At 39.5% G+C, this 27,271-nt stretch overlaps 1 protein-coding gene across 2 annotated transcripts in view; it reads right to left on the bottom strand.

Moving 5' to 3' along the window:
* The window catches only part of PRKG1 (protein kinase cGMP-dependent 1), a 1,242,412-nt gene that overhangs the window by 87,129 nt on the left and 1,128,012 nt on the right, over positions 1-27,271 (bottom strand). For both annotated transcript variants that reach the window (XM_082721092.1, XM_082721091.1), the window contains exon 9: positions 24,806-24,880. In XM_082721092.1, coding sequence (XP_082577218.1) covers positions 24,806-24,880 — 75 coding nt within the window. The remainder of the gene's footprint in view (positions 1-24,805; positions 24,881-27,271) is intronic.

The raw sequence follows: 27,271 nt of genomic DNA, 5'->3' as shown, positions 1-27,271 counted from the left end.
ATTTTCTCTGCTTCAAGCGACCCAGTTTTTGATACTTTGTTACATTCACCACAGGAAACCAATACAACATCATTACTACTTTTATTATAACTCTAATTATTATAGATTTTCTTGGTTCATTTTGCTCATTGTTTCTTCCTTCCTGAACTCATTCTCAGACATCCTAAAATTATTATTTTCCTTTCTGTTCGGTTACATTACACTATGTGCCAATGTAAACACAATTCCTTTGGCTCACGTTCAAGAGGCTAAGTCACAAAGACAATGTCTATCTGTCACCAACAAAGTCCTCCAACAAATGATTTCTTCTCACAGAACAAATATTTATCAAACTGCCTACCAATTTAGCCAAGTAATTATATCCTTAAGAGATGCAATTTTCAAATTTATTATCTCAAAACTGTATACTACAGATGTTCAAGTTTTAACGGGTATCTATCTGGAAAATGATAAAGTAGCTGAGTCATACAAAGACAGACAAAATATAATAAACGGTTTGAATATTTATAACACTGTGTTTGCTTTTTACTGTCAGAGTTATGTGAATAGAATCCATCTCCAAGATTCACTGAAATGAGTGACAAAATAACGTTGTGTTCTTGCAGGGAGAGTCATGTGCGCACCAGATTGTAAATGAGCCCGTTCACTGCTCTGAATGGTACCCCAGTGACCAGGCAAGGTCCATTAAGCATCCCAGAGCACCTGTCACTAGCAGGGAGAAGCTTTTGTATCAGATCAATACTTCATCTGTCGGTAGAGTAATGTTTACAAGCCATATTTCATGAGTCTCCATGAAGTCTAGCTTTGAACATGACTTAAGTTGCATCTGTACAACCACAAAGGGTTTCCTCCTCTGTAAAATGAAGAAGTTGGACTGGGAGGTCTCTCTCCCACCTCTTGGGCTTGGTAAGGATCAGATGCTGATGCAGCGTGACTGCTCTAGTATCTGGGGACTTAGTTTTCAAATGGACTGACCAGGTGGTGCTGGGCATTAGCCAGGAAACCAGCCAGAGTAAACATCCGAGTGTGGGTGTTCGAGGGTTGTCACTCATCTCCAGGTCCTTCTGTCACCAGAGGCAGCTTCTTCTCAGAGCCTTCACAAAGGCACAAGACTTGTCCCACACAAATATTTCTCTTCTGTGAGTTCCATTCAGACTCTATCGAAATGTGTCCCGGAACAATGAGCAGCTGAGTCACGTGGTACCATCTTGCCCTTGACTGACACATCTACTTATTTTTATCACCCTACAGCTGAAGCCCAGCATGGGCTCGTCTCTCTTGCCAGGTGGAAGGCATGTGTCCCAAGTGCAAAAGAAGAGATCCAATTCTTCCACATCCTCAGAGGTTATCTGACAAACCAAGCTTCGGCTTAGGATGCCGGGAGCTGCCAAGCACGGACTACTTATTCTCCTCAGAAATACACAAAAAAATTTGAATTTCCAGACAAAGTGTAGGAAAAAAATTTAGGTTTAGAAACTTATGGAGTTTCAAAAGTTATGTGTAATTTGATATTTTGGCATTTTGTTTAAAAATACTACTTGAAAAAGTTCCTGCTTTTAAAGCTTTGGGGTTTAAGAGCTCATATGTTTAAGCTAAGTTGTTTGTTTATATATCGCAGCATATTTTTATGCTTCTGAGAGAATTTCTAAAAACATATCAAATGAAAAAAATCATTTGGCCAATAGCCGATCATTTAAATTCCCATGCACGGAGGACAGGCAGCAGTCGGGCTTGTTAAGTTAACCGAAGAACCTCCTTCTGCTTTGGGGAGCATCAGGCTTCTCAGAACAGGACCAGGAAAGATTCTGGAGCCGCTCTGCTTTGGGCTTCGCCCACCAGCCTTCGTCGTGGAATCGGCCTGCTCCATCGCTCAGGGATGGCAGACGAGCCTCAGTCCTGTGAATGGTCACCTGTCTTCCGTGTCCAAGCATTTCTCAGGCATCTCAATAAATTCTGCTCCACCCCACCCCCAAAAAACTAGATCTTTTTAACTTGCCACTCCACCAGTATAGCCAACTTATTCTTTATAGATTGATTTCGCTATTTATTTATCAGATGTATCAAACTTTTAAAGTTGAGTCTACTCAGGTGCACAGCAGAGTGATTCAATAGCTCTACAGGTTACGCGGAGCTCCCCGCACGTGTAGCTCCCCTCCGTCACCGTGCAATGCCACCACAGTACTGCTGACCACACTCCCTCTGCGGTCGGAGCAAAGCGACACATTCATGCAATGGCTACATTTATTGTTATTGTCTGGGTAAACCCTCCTTTGAAAAATTTCAGCCTATCCAAAAGCAAAACTGCATGAATCATGTTTATATGCATATACTCTCCAATGTAGGGAACTGATTGCATGGATACCTGGAAAGGGAATTAGTTTAGGAGCTGGTAAGGTTTTCAGTCTTCTCTCTAGCACCCGATTCAAACGAACGACAGCCAATGAAACAGAATAGAACAAAAGCCGACTGGAGGAAAGCCTTCCGGATTGTCCTCCAGTATTTTCATTTACAGTCCTAAGAGAAGACTCAGAGATTCTGAGTTAAATTTATGGGAGATGTTTCCCTGTAAAGATGAAATGTAAAGCAACATTCCTGATCTCTAAACGGAAGAATTACTTTTTGGTAATGCACTACCTCTAACTCTCAGACATCACTGTACCATGCGTGGCTTGGCAGGGGACTTCCCTGTCCTTTGGTTTCCTGATTTATAAAATGGGAATTACATTTAGTGTCTTCTTAACAAGTTTCTAGGGAACGTGGAACAAGTAAGCACCTCCGCTGGCTACTACCACGCTGCTGCAGTTAGTACTAGGATCCATGATGAACATGGACTTTGAGACGCAGCTTCGCTAAGGCTGCAGAAGGAAAGTCAACGGACGCTTTATACTATTTAGTGACTGTCTATACTACAAGCATATAATCATAATGGATTTGTTCCCTATGGCACCATCATAACAATAACGTATTTCAGAAAGGTTTCGATATACTGACTCGATGACATAGAATATTTTGAATGCTTTACCAGGAAGGCTCTCAATGGCTCTTATTACCTCCGGCTTTTCCTGGAGCCCAGTGCTCTCAAACCCCCAGTATGCCCAGCTCTGTTCCTCAGCGAAAGCTGACAGCCAATCCACTAGCTGATGCCCTAGAGTCTCTCTGGAGAACTCCCAAGCCTCCTGCTTTCAACAGACCAAAAGGAGTACCTTCCTTTGTTGGTACATGTACATGGGTTTTGGATGATGACTGTGCAAGCCGGTGAACCTCGCTTTTCTAATTTCTGTTTTAATTAATTTCCTCTCCACCTCACTCCATTTTGTGTGTTCTTCTCCTTTCAAATGTTTGTATCGCCTCCCTGGGAATAACACCTGTGCTCTGAATTACAGATGTGCTGAATGCATTCTTCAGGTAATTAAGATGTTAACAAAGACAAGACTTAGCTATGATCCTTATACCATCTCGCTGCATGTTTAATCAACCCCTAAACATATTACTAATAGAGATAAATTGTCAATTTCTCTGCAGTGTTCACTTGAACCATGAAAATAATAGGGGTCTATTTTTCCCTGGAGGTGCCCAATGCCTGGGTATGAACACATGATGCTAGTCACAAATCCTTGAGTAATGACCCCTTTTTACTTTCAATGGTTCCATTGTGGTTGTATAAATTAATCCAAAAATGGAATTAAGATAAAGGATAGTCATCCAGGTCCTCTGCAATTAAAATCAGTAAGAGGTATTCCTTCTGATCACTAAAATCAAGTAAAATCTAAAAACTAAAACACTGTAGCTCAGTTTCAAAAGGTTCTAAGTCAAAAGGCCAAGCTTCTAAAAACCCACATGTTGAATGAGACTCTTTCAGGAACAGAATCAGACTCAACCCAAGTCTTGCTGCCTCTGTAAAGTGAGAACTAGCTGAAGAAGGGGAAGTTCAGAGAGACTTAGATCCTCGACCAATTCCAATTCTGTGACTTTGGAAAAAAAAAAAAATCCAACTCCCCAGCTAAATTACTAAGGTCAGCAACACTAAGATACGGCATCTTATGCCTGTACTTTGTTGCAGCCAGTTTTGATGAATAAATACATAAAAGAGAGGGCTATGCTAAAAAGCAATGCCGTCATTCTGGTGCTACGTGTCTTCCAAACAAAAGAAATATAAAATCCCGTGAACAGAGTTCAGCTGATGAGGAAAAAAGCAGCCACGCTCCACGCAGAGGCTTCTGGATACTAGTGATTCCACAGTGGGCTCACTTCTCTTGTCATCGGCAGAGGCTTTTTGTCGAAGGTACCAGCTCACTAAATGATGTGATCAATTTCTGTCATTGCAAAGCCATCTACACATTCATTTTGGTAAAACGTCACTGACAGGTTTCCCTTCAGTGTTGAACAGGTACTTTCCCTAACTTCAACCCTGAAGCCAAAGAGACCCATGTGATTTACCACAACTGTCCCTGAAGGGAGGTCCCTAATGATCTCCCCTTCTTTAGCTCAGAGAACAAGATGGGCTGTTTTAGCCACCTTGATGCAAATGACTGCTTGTCTGGGATAGGAAATTCTGTCACATTTTATTTATTATTTTATTTATTTATTTATTTTTAAAAATATTTTTAAATTTATTTGACACAGAGAGAGAGAGAGACAGAGAGAGTGAGGGAATACAAACAGGGTAGTGGGAGAGGGAGAATCAGGCTTCCGCTGAGTGGGGATCCTGATGCAAGGCTCGATCCCAGGACCCTGGGATCACGACCTGAGCCAAAGGCAGACAACAACTGAACCACCCAGGCGCCCCCGGTCACATTTTATTTTAAAAAGGAAAATATCATTACTGATTGTTTTTCTTTTCTTTTTCTTTTTTAAAGATTTTATTTATTTATTTGATAGACAGAGATCACAAGTAGGCAGAGGGGCAGGTGTGGGGGGGCAGGCTCCCCACCAAGCAGAGAGCCCAATGCAGGACTCAATCCCAGGACCCTGAGATCATGACCTGAGCTGAAGGCAGAGGCTTAAGTCACTGAGCCACCCAGGCATGCATGCCTATTGTTTTTCTTTCCATTTTTTTTTTAAAACAACACTTTAACATTGTCAATTGGTAAACCATTACAGGAAAAAAGAAAAGGTTGTTTTTTGTTTTTGGTTTTATTCCTGAATTCCTTACAACGGATGGCTCAGTTGCTAATTGCTTTCTTTTTTTTTTTTTCTTTTCTATGTTGAACAGCGTTAATTAAATGCTGTTTCAATGTTTAGCTTCTCATTGTTAAAGGCAGAGATACAAATCACACAAATAGAAACTTGACAGAGCCAATGTTAGTCTTGTTATTATTATTTTTTTCTTTTTACCTTATACCATGTACTACTTAAATGCCTCAAATACTAATTCCTTTGTGCTTGTTAAGTATAACCTTAAGTATTTAATCCTATGATCATTTTATCTTTGGTTAATAGTCATTATTCCCTTCTATTGTCATAACTCATGTTTCCATGGAAACTGTGGACCAAGAATGAATGGTAAAACACCACCATTCTCAGTCTACTTTGACAGTGTTATTTTTCATTAGGAGCCTAGACTATTCATGGGTAAGAATGTAGAGAGTGTTTCATAAGTGATACAGAATAATGGCTGATCTTTAATAAACAAGAGATTACGTTTCTAGCCAAAAGAACTGAACCTTTTCCATTGGGAGGTAGTTGTCTGGTGGAGACATTCGCAGGAGTGTTTGCTTCTTTCTTTCTATTTCATTGTCCTGCTTGCATTTTCTGTTACCACGTAAGGTAAAATAAAAATAGTAAGAACTATCTTGGAAAACAACTAGTTGTGGCACTCTTGATAAACACATGCTAATCTTTACTAAATATCACTGAACTAGACAGCTAAGTTTTAGATAAACACTACAATTGAACAATAATTCTTCAATTCACAGAAGAGGCTTTGGAAAGTCTTATAATTATAAAAATCTCTTTGGAGCTGAGTCCAAAGTATTGATTACTTCCTTACAGTTTGCTCTAAAACATCATAAATTAAAAAGAACCGATCAATTTTACTTAAATGCAAGCAGGCCCTATTAGAATTTCTGAAGGAATCAAGGAAACAGGTTATAAGTCTTGTTTTTAACAAGGAAGATGTACCTATTGCTCTATGTTTTAAATTATTTGATTAAAAAACCAAAGTCATCATTATTTGAAGAGAATGGCACAGAGTTCCTTGACCTAAAGATCCTACTTAATAAAAAGTTGGGGGATTAAAAGAGGCTATAAGTAGTTGAGTAAAATGTTAGGATTTTGTATGTGCCCTTTCACAGAGAAAACAGACACAACTACTTTTTCTTTTCCCACAGTAGGAATCATGGACGGTTTCTAAAGTGGCATATTTTCCTTTAGTATTTTCTCTGTGTAAGCGGAGAAATAACTTGTTGGGAAAACAACTTAGAATATGGCAGTACGTGCTCCTGGAGAAGTCAGTGGCAATCACCGATAACCATCGGTGCTTCCTGTCCACGGAGAAATTACAGGACAATGGGTGGAGACCCTCAAGTTCACTACGATGGCAACAAAATGAAGCTCTTGGCAAAGCCTGAAGTCTGTGGGAACACCAGTCACAGGGATACAGCCAAGCTCTTGCCTCAACCATCTCTCTGCTGGGAAAGTTGCTTGGGTTGAAATAAGTTAACACTAGGGCATACCATGTTTTCTAAAATCCAGTGAGGAGGTCTCAGTCTTCTTCACAGAAAAGCCAAGAAATAAATTTGTTTTCAAGACCCTCACTGGGATCAAACGTCAGGTACTTCACCGGCCAAGCCACTCGGGTGCCCCAGAAATGAATTTCTAATCCAAACTGAGTCTGACATCGAAATGCATATGTGAATTTTTTACTTTTAATTTATATAAATAGATGAAGATCTTGGAAACCACCGACTCTGTGGAGGCTACAACATTTATTGGCATCTGGAAAATTTTTTGATTTAATTGGGGTTAGAAGCTAAGTTTTCATCTTTGCCTCCTATAATAATAAAAAGTCTCTTTGAAATACGAATACAGGTGGAGAGTCAGAAGACTGAAAAAGTCTGATGTGAGAGTCATCTGTGAGGTGAGATGTCATCTGTCATCTGTGTATCTTGTTCCTAATATGCTGCTGTCTTAGGTGTGGAGGGTAAGTCATTCCTTTACTTTTTAAATTTAAAATTTTACTTATTTATTTGACAAACAGAGACAGAGCAAGAGAGGGAACACAAGCAGGGGTAGTGGGAGAGGGAGATGCAGGCTTCCTGCCGTGCAGGGAGCCTGATGTGGAGCTCGATCTCAGGACACTGAGATCATGACCTATATCCAAGGCAGATGCTTAATGACTGAGCCATGCAGGCACCCCTCCCTTATTTTTTCTACCACAAAAAGACCAGAAGGAGAGAGACCCAGTAGTAGTAGTGACCGCCTTCACACTTACTACTGCTTCTGACTAAAAGGAACGAGGATTCCGTGTGAAATGGTGGATTTCGGGTCCAGGGGAGGAAATGAACTCAAAGAACCTGGGACCTCTGGTTGTTCAGAGAACAAGAGAGCCATTGGCCATGAACAGATTGTATTCAGAGAACAAAGAGCCAACCTCATACACTGAATATATAAACATCCATGAGTTCATCATGATATTTAAAAAACCACCATAAAATGAGCAAAAATTAAAAAAAAAAAAAAAAAAAGGGCTGCTTGGGTGACTCAGTGGGTTAAGCTTCTGCCTTCAGCTCAGGTCATGATCTCAGGGTCCTGAGATCGAGTCCCACATCGGGCTCTCTGCTAGGCAGGGAGCCTGCTTCCTCCTCCCTCTCTCTCTCTCTGCCTGCCTCTCTGCCTACTTGTGATCTCTCTCTGTCAAATAAATAAAATCTTAAAAAAAAAAAAAACACCTCATTTGCCACTAAGAGGTAAATAAGGCATTAGTCACTCTAGAAATGGGTAATTAATGGGGAAGAATAAAAAGCATTTATCCTGCCTGTCTTCCATGAATAGTGTGAGGGTCAGCAGTCGATTAGACTGTTAGTTGATGACAGGGAATGTCTTTAGAGAATCCCAGTGAACAGACACTGAGAGAATGATGGAATTGGATAATGATCATGTAGAGCATAATGAGCTAGCTGATTCAGCAGTGACTAGCATTGCTATTAAAACATTTAACGGCAGGTTGATGGGAAAGTTCATGATGAAAGAACCACCACCCCGTCCACCGATCCAATGTCGAGTAGTGGAAAATGGAACAACCAGGCACTCTTTGCCTTCTGTTACAATGCAGTGTAGAAGTACACTGGTGTCCTGGGAAGTTTTCTTGCCACGACAAACTGAACATGAATTTAATTAATCCTTTAGGCTTGAGGATCCTTTATAAAAAGTGTAGAATCTAGAGAGAGACCAGGAGGATGACACCAGTCAGAAACACCAAGACAAACTGGAAATAGGAGAGCTATTGGGGTGCTCTTCATGGAGATGAAAGGAAACATGGAGAGAACCAACACACAATGTAGGAGATTCACTTTGATCTCAAGTCAAACAAACCAACCACACACAGAGAGACACTGATGAAAACGGCAGATTGAATGACAACATACCCACTCCGTCAGGAGCAGCAGTGACACTGGAGTTATACAGAAACCTGTAAAGGTTCTCAGAAGATACATACGAAGGGGTATCCCTACAGGCAATGACAGGATGTTAGTGATTTGTTCAGAAGATCTCAGGAAAAGAAATGTGTAACAAGAATGATATGAAATGATTGTGGTACAAAGTTGGTAATCTCAAGCCCGGGTGAGGTTTTTAAGAGGACGACTTCATTGCATGACCTTCTCTGATTGAAATAACGGGAATAACAAGTTCTAAATATTTGTCTCCTATGGACTCTGAAAAACAATCTGAGGGGTTTGAAGTGGCAGGGGTGTGGGAGGTTGGGGTACCAGGCGGTGGGTATTATAGAGGGGCCGGATTGCATGGAGCACTGGGTGTGGTGCAAAAATAATGAATACTGTTTTTCTGAAAATAAATGAATTTAAAAAAATAAAAATGCTGAATACTAAATATATATATATATATATATTTGTCTTATGCACATATGCACGTGACACGGGTTAGGTTTCTGGAATTTCCCCTTGGTGTTGGCCATAGGTAGCTGCTGGCCAGTGTGAATCCCTGTTCTCAAGTTGTGAGACCTTGGGAGTAAGCCTTCCAAACCTCAGTTTCCTTATCTGCAAAATCAAGGAAACCAAGAATATTCACCTAATAGAGTTATTGTCAAAATTGAATGAGGTAATGATAAAAAGCCTGGCACAGAAAAAACACCCAACAAACGTTACCCATTTTTGTCGTTATCACTGTAATCATAATTCTTAAAAATGTAACTAGAACAGGATTCTCATTTATTTACAGCATTTTAACATCTAACAAATTGCTTTCAGATGTATTTGTTTATCTCAATAATAATATATTCTGTTTTAATAGAATGCACGTACATTTTTCAGATTCTCTGGGATTTGGGTTGTTTCGATCACTTGAGCATTTTAATTAACTAGTATTTACTTTATAAAAGTTACATGGATAAATTATTAGTTTTCAAAGAAGTAAGATGGAGTGCTGAAAATAAATAATGCTTTCTTTTATGGTTTGGAGAGCTCGGAGCTCCTGCTGGCCCTCACTATCATTAGTATCCCGTATCGAAAAACTAATCTGACTATTTGGACTTTCTTGTTGTTGAGATTTTTCATAAGTAGGGGCTTATACTATATTTGAGAGCAAATATTTACTGTCTTACTAAATACAGAGATAAACCCACGTGGATAAACATCTGTGGTGATTAGAGGGTTATTAAAGCTTTCAAGTTCTGGAGAGTGAGCTTAAGAATATCAATGAGGGGGGCGCCTGGGTGGCTCAGTGGGTTAAAGCCTCTGCCTTCGGCTCAGGTCATGATCCCAGGGTCCTGGGATCGAGCCCCGTTTCAGGCTCTCTCCTCAGCAGGGAGCCTGCTTCCTCCTCTCTCTCTCTCTGCCTGCCTCTCTGCCTACTTGTGATCTGTCAAATTAAAAAAAAATTATTAAAAAAAAAAAGAATATCAATGAGGGCACTCATTATGAAGGAGGCAGGTAGCTCTAGAAAGTGGAGAACCATCCCCCAGGGCAAGCTAAGTCTATCTTTGTTGCTGTTGTGGGTTTTTTTGTACCCATGAACACAGAATCCAAATATTACAACATGAACACGGTCACTCCGGAAAGACGGACAAGGCTTGCATTCAACTAATCGGATAACTGGCAAATGGAAATAGGTCTAAAAGAACTTGAGACAGGTGAAACACCTGTCTCATCCAGCCTCCTGGTCAAAGATACAGACCTGCAGGGGGCGGGAATGGGTGGGGGAGGCTGCTGAGGACAGAGGAAGTTCTCAACTACACTTTAACAGAGCTTCCTCAGCAAGCACATCTAATACCGAAGCTGACTAACTCCACTGATAACTTGCAAAAAAGTCTACCTGAGCTCAATCCTCCCTTGGCTCCCAACACCCCTACGACTGGCCTCTACCTGGGAGAATGCTTGGATAAAAATAGATAAAATCCTTAGACTGAAAGAGATGCTCTTTCTAAATGCTTGTATCACATTCCCTATCTCCCCTCTTATTAACACCACAAGTGACAATGTAATTGTTGCATTCATTACGCAGGTTAACTTCTCAACCTGAGAGCAAACATCTTCTCTCTTTTGTATTCTCTTTGTCTAGTATATGCTTGGTATAGTTGAACTGAAAAAAATGTTAACTTAATGAATTCTTCACAGTAATGATGTACTGTCCTTTGAATATGGAAATGACCTTACCACCTCCCTACTAATTGACATGTGCTTTGCATATGAAAAGCTGGGTGCCAAGCCCCCCCCCCACCTCATTTTCTTATCTCCCCCTTGGAGTCAAATGCTAACATTTTCTGGGTACCAAACTGATAGAAGAGGTGTCATCTGTAGCCATAAGGTAAGTCTAGGTATTCGATGCCCACAATAGAAACCATCTATGTTTAAAAGGCAAAGTGGAATTACAGTTAGTAGTAAAACTGAGTTGGGGGGGGGATTTATATTGATGTATGTTTCCAAGCTTTTCTGACTGCAGACACATTAAGAAATCCATTTTGTTAAACCCATCCTTTATACCCATTATATATAGGAAAAAATATATAGCATATATATTTATATATAAGAATATAAATATATTTAAATAAAAATAAAAATATATTATATACATATATTTATATAAATATAAATATATAATAAATATAATTATATACATATTATATAAATATATAATTATAAATATTATATGCATATAGAGATGTATGTAGGTAAAATACATATATAGATAAATATAATGGAAAAACAATATAAGTACATAAATGGAATAATAAATGTCTTTCATGATTAGCTACATGAACTTTAAAACTGTAAGGGGTTTGTTAACCTATAGTCTGAAAACACTTTAACAGTTTTTTTTTTTTTTATAACAATCCCAGAAGACTACTATTTTAATTATTATTCACCTTTGGATGTTGTTGTTGTTGTTTGAAACAGTGCCAGATCAACTGTATTCCTAGTCCTTGCTGCCTTTCTTCTCTGGCACAGAAATCCCAACATTCTCTGCATTTCTAATGCCCCCCTGCTGCATTAAGGAAGTACAGATAACACCTGCAGGGTTGACGTGGACCTTTCTCTCTATTTGCTTTTGGGTCTTTCCACAATCATCAGGGAGCCAGACTCTGGGGTGTTTGGCTCCTCAGAGCCCTTGGGGACTGGTTGTCACGTCACTGGGCAGCAGGTGGACCACACAGCCCTGTGTTGGAGGGATCTGTTGTTTGTGATTGCCATAAAAGTGGAATTTAAAGAACGTCATGCATTTTGTTTCTAAAAGTTAATGAAACATGTCGATAGGACTTGTAATACAAAAATGGGGCACTTGGGTGGCTCAGTGGGTTAAGCCTCTGCCTTCAACTCAGGTCATGATCTCAGGGTCCTGGGATCGAGCCCCGCATCGGGCTCTCTGCTCAGCAGGGAGCCTGCTCCCCCCCCCCCCCGTCTCTGCCTGCCTCTCTGCCCACTTGTGATCTCTCTCTCTCTCTCTCTGTGTCAAATAAATAAATAAAATCTTTAAAAAAAAATGCTGCGGCCTGGAGAGACTGTCAGGTTTGTGCCTTCTGCTCTGCCAGAGCATCGCCTTCTTTTCCCGCGGGGCACATTCCTCCTCCTTTGTAGTCTATTGAGTTTAACGATGTATGCTTGTGTCGTATCACCTGTGTAATACCGGTGTTCGATTATCGATGTGTGTTGTACCTAAAACCTGTTTTTGTGTTTTCTATCTTAATGCAATGCCATGTTCTACTGTTATAACCCAAGGGTTATATGAATAGAAAGAACATTCATTGTATTGTATACAAAGTAATTACATTTGAGACCATTTTGTCATAGACTCTACAGTAAACACTGTCAGTCAACAACGTACAAAACAAATGGAGACAGTGCTTTCTACCTTCAAAAAACCCAGTAACTCTAATCTCTCAGGACAAGATAAAGCTCTAACATCTTAACCACAACAAATCATTTAATAACAAAGTTTTAGCATCCCGGTGAGCCAGATTTTCTCGGTGAATTAATTATCAATAATGCTTAAAATTCTGCTTCTTTGAAGGAGCATATTTTTAAGAGTCTTGAGTATTACGGAGAAACCTAGGAATCTTAATTGAATGTGGATAAGTTACTTTGTGTAATTTGGTTGTATTCTAGCCTTTGCATTAATCACAGTTTTGCAAACCCTGTTCTTCTGGAGCAAAAGTCTAGTTCTCTACCAGAAACAGTTTTTTTTCTTTCCCCTTTCACTCTAGCAAATATTTGGCAATTTCTTTTTTCTTCCTTATTTTTTTTTAAGATTTTATTTATTTATTTGACAGACTGAGATCACAAGTAGGCAGGGAAGGAGGCAGAGAGAGAAGAGGAAGCAGGCTCCCTGCTGAGCAGAGAGCCTGATGCAGGGCTTGATCCCAGGACCCTGAGATCATGACCTGAGCCAAAGGCAGAGGCTTTAACCCACTGAGCTACACAGGCACCCGGTATTTGGCAATTTCTAAAGACATTTTTGATTGTCATGACTTGAAGGGTGGGTGGAAGACAAACTATCGGCTTCTAGTGGCGAGACGAAATAGGAGATATTTACTTGGTGTTTGTCCTCCTTTCTTGGCACAGAACCACTAAAATCTTACAAGTCTCTAGGGTGATAACCATGTCTTTGGCATGATAATAGATGACTGGTGGCTGGGGTCCCTGGATGGCTTCAGGGTAGGGGGAAGGGGCTGGCCACCAGAAAGAGAAGGCAAGATGGAAGCATCAGAACCTTCAGTTCCACCTCTGCAACTGGAGAGGGCTGAGGGGCTGAAGGTTACCTTCAGTCACCAACGGCCAGTGAGTTGATCAATTCTGCCTACATAATGAAGTCTCCATTAAAACCCCTGCAGAGTGGGGTGAGGAGAGCTCTGGGATTGGTGAGTATATCAAGGTGCTGGTAGGGTCATGTGCTTGGAGAGAGTGTGGAAATACTGCGCCCACCCATGCATACCAGCCTTCAATCTGGCTGTTCCTTAGTTGTAACCATTACCATGAACCAATAATCATAGGTAAACTGTTCTCCCATGTTCTGTGAGCCATTCTCACAAATTATTGAAGCTGAAGAAGGGGTCATGGGAACCCTTGAATTATAACCCATTGGTCAGAGTCATGGGTGACAACCTTGGGGACCGGGAGGTGTGTGAAGTGGGGCCAGTCTTGTGGGATTGAGCACTTAACCTGTGGGGTCCACGCTGACTCCTGGTAGTGAGCGTCAGAATGGACTGGAACTGTGGGAAGGTCGGTTGGAATCCACAGAGGACTGGTCGTCATCAGCATGGAAAAACCACACTCAAGTGGTATGGGGAGGGTTGTGAGTAAAGAGCTCAGAAGTGAGTAGAGATCAGGGACATTCCTGAGTAACCTTCGGTGCACAAGGCAGCCATCACAACCAAGAATTATCCAGCCCCAAATGTCCGTAATGCTGAGGTTGAAAAATTGCTTATGTGCATAATTGTGTAATGTTTCCAAGGTTACAAAAACAGCAAAAGGCAGACGCTCACGTAACAAGCTTAGGAATGAAAGGATTTCGATATGATGTTTATGAAACTATTAAAATTTCCAGGTGGTGACTACAGCTGAACACCGACACATCTAGAAGGAAATTCTGAATGTATCAATTGAATAACATAGCACTGACAGGGGACAATACCAGGCTAATTCTTCAGTACTCTGTACTAAGCACAGTGTCAGAAATTATTTCTGAAATCATAGGCTGAACCATATGAGATCACTATTTTAATAGGCCGAACACAATCAACTATGGGCAGTTTCATATGATCCAATCGAATCAAATTACTTTCTTACTACTTACTTTTTATTTACTTGAAGAACATCATCAAACAGGAAAACACTGACAAAATATAGTATTAGAGATGCATTTAAATAATAATGTAGATAAAGGAAATTGGGTAAAGCCAATAGCGTGCCTAGCTTTTAGTCATACTAATGAATAAGATGTTTCTGTTTCGAATAGTGTCTATTTGGTTGTTCAGAATGTGTTGAGCTTCTCGGAAAAAGAAGTAGCCTTACCCGACTTCTACGGTTTCTTAGTGTGGCTCATGAATGCAATCAACAGTTGAAAATATGAGCTAGGAAAAACATACCCCGTAGAATGTAATTATTTTTTATCTTTAGCTTTTTAAAAAATGAGCTCTGGAAATCACATTTTGGTAAGTGATGAGCCATTTCTCTTACACTCCCGATTCCTTGCACTCCCTACTGGCTCCCCTACAGACACCAGCATGAGAAGCTAATGTTCTAATCACTTGTTTCTGCAGCAGAAAGGAACATTAATCAATTTGCATGTCAACAGCTTTCCAAAGGTATGGGCTCCTCTCCTCTCCTAGTTCCTGCCCTCACTCAAAAAAGCACCATCTGTATTTTATCTGTTGATAAAGTTGTCATCTCTTCAATGGCCTTTTCTGTCTCCAGACAACTCTTTGGGAACCCATGTGAAAAGAAGAATTGTTAATATCCACTAAAGAATATTTTTCATCAGTAATTTAATTGTTCAACTAATATAAAGAGGCTTGAGAGGCAAAACCAGAAGTCCCATCCAGAGGAATGGGCAAAACTAATTTGCTGAACAGCATGGTGACAAAGGGATCTTGATTTGGGAGGACAGATCCCTGGACAAAGTTATTTTCAGAAAAATGAATGTATTAAAAAGCTGCAACTTTTTTTTTTTAAGAGTTTATTTATTTATTTGGCAGAGATCACAAGTAGGCAGAGGGGCAGGCAGAGAGAGAGAGAGAGGAGGAAGCAGGCTCCCTGCTAAGCAGAGAGCCCAGAGCAGGGCTCGATCCCAGGACCCTGGGATCATGACCTGCACTGAAGGCAGAGGCTTTAACCCACGGAGCCACCCAGGTGCCCCAAACTGTGACATTTTGATAAGCCAATTTTACTACCTTAGTAAGCACACGGCGCTTTAAAAAAAAAAAAAAAAAAAAAGCATCAGTTAACAACAACAAAAAACCTTGGGAAAACTCTTGAGGAATTACTTCTCCACCCAATGAATCATATTTTCCAAGTCTTTAAAGTGAACATGCTCTTAAATTTAGGAAGCTCCTTTATCCTCTTCTCAAGGATCTTAGGATCATCATTATTCAATATGTTCAATGGGAATCGAAGTTATCTGAAATATCTGAGTGGTTTCTGAATATTAGAGGAACCACTTTTGTTTTACATCCCCACACACCTGATGTAGTAGGCGATAAGCTGCTTGCCTGGAGAAATTAATACAGTTTACAGAGTTGACTAATGTTTGCAATTTATGCCCTGGAGGAAAATAGCGCGATACACACAAATGGCTGTGAGCTGCGCCTATCCTTCGCTTCCAAGATACCTCATCTTTCTCAAATAACAATTGAGAGACGTAAATTAACATGGTGTGTTGTGTTCATTGTATTAAAACAATTTAGAATGCCATTTTAATCATTTAAAAATCCTTTCTTGCTAAAAGGATTCATGGGAGAAGAATTGATATAACATTTCCAGTTTCCAAGGTACTCTGTAATTTTCAAATGGCATCTTATCGAAAGATAGCCTGGCTTATTATCATATCTAAATGTCATATGGGCAAGAGGAAAATTGTATGTATAATGATGAAAATGAAAACTGCTCTGTTTCTAAAAGCTAATTTATTTAACCACTATGAGTTACCAAAATGCACTTCACGCAAAACAGCATATATTTTGATTTAAATATTTGGAATCAAGTAAGCACTAAGAGCCGTACTCTCGGGTTTGAAGGGGGAAGGAAATGTAGCTTGGTGACTTTTGTGAAAATACGGACCCCTGAACCATTTGTGATCGTTAGGCTTCTGTTGACAGCCACAACGAGGTCTTCATTATAAATCGAGAACACAGTGCTCATGAAAATATTGTTTACGTAAAAAGGGGTTATGCTTCAGAAAGTACGGCTTGTTAACTTCCACATTCCACACTAGAAAGGATTTAAGAGGATTATTTGTACAGATTGGAAGAAACAGGTTCTGAGAGGCTAATGGTAGATGCTATCCCTACTTGCTAAAGGTCAGATGGAGAAGTCTGCATCAAGCCCTTGCCTCCCAGCGCCACGGCCTCTTGCTCTACGCACACGGCCTCACCGAGGCACCTCTTCCAGCACTAAGTATCAGCCTTGATCTCCCTATGTTCAAAGTTTTGCTCCCGAGAATGGTTCGACCTCATATGTAAAGCAGCCTTAGAATTATGCCCTCTGCCGCCTTCACAACAGGGCTGCACTGAAGAAGGTAGTTTAGTTTAGTTATTTTCGTTTAGTATTTTACTATTTCTCAGTCAAAACTGCTGAGAACACAAGGGATAAACTATATTTTGCTTTTTAAAAAGGGCCGAATCACAAAACAGTCTCTAGGACATCAGCATATCGAAAGGACGCATGCGCCGGGCAGCTCTCTCGCCCGTCTCGGGCTCGGGAAACGCTGACCTCATGGCCACATGGGACCAAACTGTCCTTACGATTTACAGAGCTCTTGAAGTTTTGGAAGTAATTTCTTTCTTTTTAAATTTTTTTTCCCCAATATTTTATTTATGTTTTTGGCAGAGGGAAAGAGAGAGGGAGAGAGAGAGCACAAGCAGGGGTTAGAGCAGAGAGAGAGAAGCATACTCTGTGCTGAGCAGGGAGCTGGCCTGGGGCTTGATCTCAGGACCCTGAGATCATGACCTGAGCAGAAGGCAGAGACCTCACCAACTGGGCCACGCAGGTGCCCCTGTTTTGCAAGTAACTTCCAACTGCTGTTGTCTAATATGGCAATGGTCTAAAGGAAATAGCCTTCCTTTTTAGAATAAGAAAATAGCCCGGAATCAAATGATCTGGCGGCATGCCCCCAAACAAGCCGGCAGTGCTAGAATTTTCAATTATCTTTAGTCCTCTGCTCTGTCAATAGCAACAGGGTCCATGCAAGGACATTCTGGGATTCACCTTTATAAAGTCTTGCTACTTAGGGAGTCTTAAAGAGTAACGCTACAGAGGAGAAATTAACAAATGGCCTTTGAGAGTTTCAAAATTTTTAATGCAAAGAAAAAAAAATACTCCTATTCAAGGTCAAGTAGCTTTATCCTGAGAATAATAATAGTAATAATAATAATAATTATTATTATTTTTTATTATTATTATTTTAAAGATTTTACTTATTTGACAGACAGAGATCACAAGTAGTCAGAAAGGCAGAGAGAGAGGGGTGGGGGAAGCAGGCTATCTGCCCAGCAAAGACCCTGACGCGGGGCTCGATCCCAAGACCCTGGGATCATGACCTGAGCTGAAGGCAGAGGCTTTAACCCACTGAGCTGCCCAGGTGTCCTTAAAATTATTCTTATTTTCTAAAGAACCACTTAATAAACATCACTGTCATTCCAAGAGACACTGATTTTGATGCTCTGTAGTTACCACTCACATCAAGTTTTCATCTTTGAGCACCAGTGGCCCTAACAATGGTCCCATACCTCCTCCTAGCCCAACTACATGTGCTGGGGTTGGAAAGCCAGCTTTACAGGCTCAGAGGCTAACTGATGAAGATTTCAGTCTCTTAAGCTTGTGCTGTGCAATACAATGGAAAACAACTTTTATTGCCCCGAGTACAGGACCATCCTCTGTCTACTGAACCCTGGAAGTGGTCAGCAAGTTCTAATTCTGGTGCAAGGGCTATTGCAGAGAGACATTCGCTGTTCTTTCCATTAACTGGCATTTTGCTCACTTGAATTCTTTCCAGAGTGGGGAAAACAATTTCCCAGGCTCATTTCCCTGAGAAGTGCTTAGATCAAGCCCACGTTAGTTTAAGTAAATTGTTGATAAGATTGTGGGAATACTAAGATCTTTTCCCTAAAATGCCTGGCAGAGAAACCCTCATAAGAAAGGCCAAATTTTCAGGGCCGGGGTGTTTCAAAGAGCAAACCCATATGTATTGATTGCGCATTTAAAATCTCTGTTTGCTAGATGCTACACAACACTGGGGCATTTGGGAAGATGTGAAGAATACAGACCTCTGTTCTGATTTGCATAGCTTCCTCATTTCGAGATGACTCTGATGAGTGAATTTCCAAAGTCCTAAGTATCTTGCCAAAGAGCACAGAACCAATACCCACTCCATGACGAGCGGAGCAAGCAGCCCAAGGCTTGTCTCTGCTAATGAAATGTAACCAGAGAACATTTTTACTGCTGTCACATCGTGTCAAACAACACCAAAAAGCTGTTCTGAACACACCAGACAAACATGTTCCTTTGCAAATGAACTTATAAACAGAAGGGGAGCTTAAAATCAGGGGGTCTAATTACGGAAAGAGGAGTAAAATTTTTATTTGGCCTAAGCCAAAAGGCCAAGCGAGGGGTCCGTACGTGGGCAATATTCTCTTGTTCTTGACAAGAACCAGAGTCACATTTTAGATTTTTTACAGAGAGGACAGTATCTAAACCTAAAGGGATGTTACCTAATTAAAACAGAAAAGCAAGACCTTTCAAAAAAGAAATCACATCACAAAATCTGCTTTTGTCTATGATGGTTAAAAAGACCAGAGATCCACTTGCCTAGACTTTTAAACTCTCTCCATCCTCCTGAACTAAACATGGTCTTTCCTCTCTCAATACTAAGATGCATAACTTTCCCTTACATGTTTCTGATTATTTTACTTGACATTTCCTAGAATTTCGTATAAGCACAGTGACCACTGTTTCTTCACACCAGTGTCATTTTTAAGCCATGTGGTGGGACTCAATCCTTACCTACCCCACCGTGAATGTGAACTGGTGGTTTGGGAAATCCAGTGGGCATTTGTTTACACCAGAACTCTCGAACGCATGCAACGTCATCATCTCCTCCCTCATTCTGGAAATGCACTCTGTTCGTGGCTTCTGTGACACATCTGGCTTTGCTTCTGCTTCTCTTCTCTCCTTTTCAGTGTGTGTGTGTGTGTGTGTGTGGTGTCAGTCCTTCTCCTTTAACAGAGTTTCAAATGCTAGTTCCTCAAGAGCCAACCCTCAGTGCCAGATGTTCTAATTCTCTACTTTCTTTCTCATCTGCATCTTTAATTCCATTCCCCACGTAAATGCTCATAATTCTCAAATGCATCCAAACCTCTTCTCTGAGCTCCAGACCTGCCCAACTATTCTCAAGGGCTTCCTGTATACAACCTGAGGAAAAGTCACTTCATGGTCCCCCCACTCTTCAAACCTGGCAACCATATTCTATACTACTGAATGCCGGTGCCTCCTTCTGATTTGCAGACCCCAAATCCTTGCACCATCCTTGACCGTGCTCCCCTTCACCACCAACATCTATTTCCTTCAGGACACCTACTGGTTTTGCCACCTTACTATCTCTCAACTCCCTTTCATTACTCAAACTGCTCTCATTCTAGTCCTTTTTACTGTCAGCTTCCCCCTCTCGAAAATACTCTGCTGCTGCTCTCCGTTTTCACTCTTTACTCCTCCGGACACAAAGGAAAGGCTGCTCAATTCCAATGTAAACCAACTAATCTCTTGGTAACTGACAAGCCTGAGTTGAATTTCCTAAGTCCTTAACCTCTGATCTCTGACTTTGGCATTCTAGGTCCCAACCTTGTTGGGACTTTGACTACTTAGAGAAGCAGTCTTGGATCCTACCCAGGCGGCTCTGCAAAGGTGATTTTCCTGGTTATACTGCTCTCTGCATGTCCTTCCCCAACAAATATCAACTAATTCTTGCTTAGCTGGTACCGGCTAATTCTTCAGAATTCAGCTCAAATCTAGATAAAATGTCACTTCCTCAGGGAATTGCTAATGTGTGTCTCCCTTCCCATATGCACCATGAAGGCAAGGTGCACGTCTATTTTATTCATTGCTTTATAGGTAGCATTTTGTAGGAACACAGAGAATATTTGCTGGCTAAATCAGTGCATGAGTCAAGGTGAATGAACGTGGTTAACGATCGTATGGGAGGGGGCTAGAGAGTCAGGGCAGGGTCTTTAAATCTATATTCACATCAAGTGATGTCATAGATTAGAACATATGACTGCACTCATTCGCAGCTTTATGTAAATCATGCTTTGAGAATGTGTTCCTCGTGAAGAACAATGTTGAGAATCATCAATTTAGATCATAAATAAATGCACTTATGAATCTGTATCTCTAGAGCTGTCAGAACAGCAAAATGCTTAGTGCTAGAAACCAGGTTTTGTACTTGGTATTGATATTGCACAGCATAATTTCGGACTCATCATTAAGTAAATTTCTAAATGTTTATTAACTGAATGCATACATAAGTCTCAAAGGAAAATAATGTGTACCTTTCATCACACATGCTACTTTCTGCTCTATATAAGGCTAAATGATGCTTAACTTTGATCTGCTGTTGTCTCTTCTAATGTCTTTGGGATGATAACTTCATATTGTAGAAAGAGAAGCCCTTAGTGGATAATTAGCAGCAATCAAGAGGAGCTTAAACATGCCATAAAGGTAGTTTCTGTCAAGAATAATTTTCTTTGTAGGAAATAAATGCTGTGAGACAGGCTGAAGCCACACGCCCAGCGCAGACGTGTTCTGAGAAACATCTCCCCGGGCCTTTTTCTCTCCAGCCATCTCCCGGACCAGCGATGCCCAGTACCTTCTGTGGACCGTTCTGCCACAGGGATCTGATTATGCTACAAGCTAGTGAGTTTCTCACAACCGAACTTCTAAATGTCTCACATGAATTGAGGTTTACAGTCAGGCCTTTTTTGTTGTTGTTGTTTTTGTCCCCCCTCTTTAAACCCAAATCAGCATCGTCGGTGAGAGACAACACCAACAATAATTTCACATGGAGAAATAATGTGATTCTTTTAGTTGGACTTTAATATCAATCTCATCTTTAGGGGATTCTGCAAAATCAAGGAGATCTTAAAAAGAACCCTTAGATGGTGGAGCCAATCAACACCTCAGTTTTAAATGGTACAGATTTGGTAATCTATACAGAGATGTAGATGCCTTTCAAGAATTATCCAGGGAATTTCGACTGATTGGAGCATGTCCATAGGCCCTGAAGTGGCAACCCTTAGAAGCTCCTTAAATACAGAGACGAAGGCACAATGTTCTTAAGGGGAAGAAATCTAATAATGAGACAACAGTCTTAACACGTGCAGACAGTTAAAGTTGCTAGTTCAACTAAAAAGCTTTTCCTGGGGAATAATTCAGAGTTTACCCTGTGTGATAGGACACCTAATTGAAACAATACTTTCAACTTTAGAAATCTTCAGGTACTAAGTATTTATTAGAAAGCTATAAAATATGAACAGTAAAGAGTGTAACAAAGAACAGGATGTACCCATGTATTTAGCTATTCTGAGGAATAAAAAAGGTTACATTTATCAATTTCTCTAGAATTTGGATCAATGATTTTAGGCATTTTTTTTTTCATCAAGGTATTCCTTTTTTCTAATAATCAGTATTAAGGACCATGGGTTATGCATTCATTTGGATTTAGTATTAAGTGAGCTAGAAAAGTTTAAACAAATCTCTCCTAGTTAACTTATATTCATGTATAAGTATAATAACTAAGTTCTAGTCTATCAAATTAATGGGTTCAACTAACAATATTCTAAATCACCTGGATGGAAATATTCATATAATTACCCTTCTCTGTTCTTTAATCATAACTGAACTTTTTTATTATTATTTTTTTAATATTGCTTGAACTCATGACCCTGAGATCAAGACCTAAGCTTTTACACAGACTCAGTGCAGGGTCTGCAAGTCTATATTCAGATCAAGTGGGTGTAGATCAAAACATGTGACCAGACTCAGCTGAGTTATCCAGAAGACCCCAAACTTTCTTTTAACTAAATGCTCCCATTTTTACAAAAATGGTATTTATGCATCTTTTCCAGGCTAGGTTAAATTTTAGGATATGTTGCCAACGTGAGAGTAGTTTGTGTACATCACAGTACAGGCTTTCTGCCCAGGAAGTTTTCCATAATCGATATGCAGTAATTTTCTATGAATCAAGCAATTTATCAAATGCACTAGGATGCACTTCTAATGACTACTTCTACCAATAATATCATTCATTTTTATAGCCCTTTATAATTTACTAAGTATTTCTCCATACGGCTATCAATTACATCACAGAAGTACCATTTTAAAGGTAAGATGAGGGCACTGAGAGCCAGCGTTCACTCTTGGCTGAGATCACTTGGCTGGAAATGACAGAGGCTTCTGGCCCGCCTCCAGGATCACATTTTTCATACCGATTCTCTTCAAATGAGAAGTATCCTCACCCTTCCTATCTAGTAACTGTCTGATCTGAACTTCCGTGCATTTCTTTCCCTTGTTCCCTTTGGTTGAAGCATGTGCAAGGGAGCCCACAAATGACCAGAATACACGAGATGCACGCGCAGCTAACTCTTGGAATCCAGTGGGACACCGAGAAGGATAAAGCCAATGCATGTTGTTTTCCCATCGCCACCCACTCTCAAGCCTGTGACTGGACTCAACTTTGGGCAAATAGGAGTTATACAAAAACTTTCATTATAAGAATCTAAAATTTGGTAGGAAGCAGAAATAGGCCAAAGAATGCTTTATTTAAAGACCTCTTTTTCTAGTAGCTGTAAAAGCATTCAGATGGTTGCTCATATAAGTTTTAGCTGAATTTTGAATATTACCACCAGTTATATACACAAAATGTATCTATGTGATATATATATATATTTGGAATGATCCATGGCAATTTAATTTTTTTTTTGCAACTTAATCTTATTTGAATACATATACTTAAGGGTAAAAAAAAAACACACTAACATAAATTATAAATAGGAGTTTTATATGGCACATGTTCCTCTAGGGATAAAGTCCAATAATAACAAAGGGAGTCTTATAATTTTTTTCTTATAATTTTTAAAACTGATAAGGATCCTAAATGGCCCCCTCTTCCATCTCAGTAGGATTAGTACTAATACCAGAAACTAAAGTCTAACCTTAGCATTGAGGCATATTTTAATCTACTGGAGAAAACCAGAAAATTGATATCTATCACCCACAGCACAGGCAATCCCCAGACTGCATGGAGTTTGGTGTTAGAACGGCTTGTGCAATGATCTAAGAAAATCACTGAAAGGCTCTGCTACCATGTGACCTCAGGATGTATGTCTGTGCTCCTCCAAACAGCAGAAGAAACAAAAGCAAATATATAGAGAAGAAACTGACTATATTTAGGTAGCTTTAAAGTAATAGAATTTTATCAGTCCAAATAAACTATAGTACTTTAATTCTAGACCCAACTTTCAACCTTCCTAGATTCTCAAGACAAAATCATTTTTATTATTATTATTGTTGTTGTTGTTGTTTTTGCTTTTGAGGTTACTGCAAAACCGACCAAGTTCTTCCCCTGAACTATCTACTTACTGACAAATTTTTGTCAGCTTAATCTTTCAGGTGTCTTATATGATATCAATACTGAATTGCTTTTCCTTAAATTAGTTCATTGGAAAAAGGAGGGCAGTATTTTGAAGATTACCATTTTTTAGAAGTAACCTAAAATTTTTTCCAGCAAAAGCCAATCTCAAAGAATTTCAAATTTTTGTCAAAAAAGATTAAAGCTTGGCTTCAAAGTAAGCAAACTTTGAAGCCAAGCTTTCAAAGTAAGCAATATTAGGAGATCAAATTGATTTGTTATACCAAAATGATAATTCATGGGATACCTACTATCTCATATCATTCTAATAACTTCATGCCACTGCAGTTCAAAGTAAAGGAACAATGTATTTGCACTGGGAAGTATTTCCAGCCTTATTATGTTCCATACAATTTCACAAACAACTAGTGAACACAAACTGCCACCCTTCACTTAGAAAGTATTTTCAATGGGAGAAATACTGTGTTTGGATTCAATGACCTATATAGGATTTAAACTTACCATTTTCCCTCACTGAGCTGATCTTTCTCCCCAAATTATCATTTCATATTCAAGAAGAGACATACTATTTAATTTAAGCATACTATTTAATCACGACCTTGAAATTTGTTATTTTTTTTGTTTTATTTTGTTTTGTTTTTCTTTTTTAAGCAATTGGTTTCTTCCTGTCAGAGTGTTGGGCTTTTGAAGTTCAACAAAATGTATCTTATTTTTAGTCAAAATCATTTTTTTAAAAATCAAGACTAAAGCCAAAGGGGGAAAAAAAATAACTCTCACTTACTTTGCTTTGGCTTCTGCGTCTTCATATGCTTTATTGGAGACATCATCCAGTCCTCCAATCAAATGCTTGAAAGAGCTGTTGGGAAAAACAGAGTGGTCAGGGTAAATTCCCTGCAGAGTCCTTATAAGGACAACCTAGTCAATGGTATATTGAAACAATCCTAAAGGAACTAAATAAAAATGAATTCAAATATTCAGTCTAGATACATTGTTAAGAAACACATCAGACAATGATATAACCTCTGAAAGCAGTGACCGCTCCCATCTGTCCACCTATTTCCCAACACCTTAGAACTATATCCAGAAAAAGCAGATAATCAAAGAATGGGTGGAAGAAAGTCTGTGACACACAAAATGATATACACCACAAAGGTGATGGGTCAATTCTACTACGGAAATAACAAGATCCACCAATCATGAAATGCTTACTGAATGCACTATCCTTTTAATGCTCATGAATGTATATTAATTCCAATTCTCCAACACATTGTAGAAGATAAGCATTACTAGTGCCACTTAACAAAACTGTACATTAATCTTCCAAGGCAAAATACATATGCAGGAAAAAAATACATATGCAGAAGATAAGAAAAGAACAGAAGACAATTTTAAGGAAGTCAACTCATTTTGGAGGGATCAAAAAACCGACTTTATCATCAACCAGGAACAGTAAGGCAACTCTTTAAACTACTGTAGTCAATATCTTGGTATGGACCCAGGACTATGTTCAGACCTACTATATATAATGAAGTCTCATCTATCGTATACCTATAATATAAAATATTACAGGGTCAGCAAAACATGTATACACACAAACATGGATATCACCCTTGAAAATTACTGAATACAACCAGATACAGTAACTCTTGCGTGCATGACATTTTGGCAACCACTGAACTGGACTGAACAGGGGAACAGAAGGAAAGTTTATATTCAAAGTGTCACATAATAATCAGGGCTGTCACTTATATGGCACTTATATGCTAGGTGCTGTTCTATGTGCTTTATATGTAATAACAAGTACTTCTATGGGTACAGCAATCCTCTGAGGATGAGGGTAATAAGGCACCAGAGGTTAAGAAACTGACCTCCAGTCATAACAGCCAGGCAGGGTGAGGGCTGATAGACCCCAGACCCTTAAAACCTACCCTGTGGCTCCTATCCAAATCACAATGCCTTGACACTAACCATCGAATTCCTAGCAATGTCCAGAGTGTGGATGGTGAATGGTCAAATGTATAAGAAATTACATTTTAATTTTAAACGTCTATAATTTTAATGCATGAAAATGGCTTTGTGTATTGTATCAAGTAACAAAATACGCCTGGTCAGGTGCTGAAACATGGGGTATTTGTTGATGTAAAGTTCAATGTTGCTTAACCACTTCAATGCACACCATTCTTTTTAGCTATTGTTTGTTTGTTTTTACTTTATTTAAAGAATATGAATATATGAAGAAGAATGTAACACTTGCTTAGGGACCCAGCCAACAGGAGGTTGGGGAGCCATTACCTCAGGACCTTGGGTAATGATCTCATCTGGGGGACAGGATAGCTGGAATGCTGAGCTAAAACACAATGTGTTTCTAATACTGTGACACACTGTGTTAATGGACATCAGATAAATGAAGACTGAAGTTGGCCAATGGTCCTTATACAACTTCCAAAGACATATAATGATAAAATAAATGATAAATAACCCCCATAGTTGATTTTCATGTTCAAATAGGATTTTTGCCATTGTTCTTTCCAATAAATAGAATGTCACCATCATGATTTAGAGATAGGTTTACACTGTAAAGTGAAATACAGTATTTATTTTGTTGTGGAAAAAGTATGTGGTTGACACCACATCTTTTTTATCCATTCATCTGTCGAAGGACATCTGGGCTCTTTCCGTAGTTTGGTTATTGTGGACATCACTGCTATAAACATTCAGGTGCACATGCCCCTCTGGTTCACTATATTTGTATAATTGGGGTAAATACCCAGTAGTGCAATTGCTGGGACATAGGGTAGCTCTATTTTTAATAGAGAAACCTATTAGAGTTCTACCTAATAGAGGAACCTAATAGAGGAACCTCCATACTGTTTTCCACAGTGGCTACACCAGTTTACATTCCCACCAACAGTGTAGGAGGGTTCCCCTTTCTCCGCAAGTTTGCCAGCACCTGTCATTTCCTGTCTTTTTTAATTTTACCCAATCTGACTGGTATAAAGTGGTATTTCATTGTGGTTTCGATTTCTATTTCCCTGATGACAAGTGATGTTGAGCATTTTTTTTTTTCATGTGTCTGTTGGTCATTTGTAGATCTTCTTTGGAGAAATGTCTGTTTATGTCTTCTGCCCATTTCTTGACTAGATTGTTTTTAGGGTATTGAGTTTAATAAGTTCTTTATAGATCTTGGACACCAGCCCTTTATCTGATATGTCATTTGCAAATATCTTCTCCCATTCTGTAGGTTGCC

The sequence above is a fragment of the Mustela nivalis genome (assembly GCF_964662115.1).
Source record: "Mustela nivalis genome assembly, chromosome: 2".
In the NCBI taxonomy this organism is placed as follows: domain Eukaryota; kingdom Metazoa; phylum Chordata; class Mammalia; order Carnivora; family Mustelidae; genus Mustela; species Mustela nivalis.
Note: the sequence above shows the minus strand (reverse complement) of the source record. Positions and strands in the feature narration are given on the sequence as shown.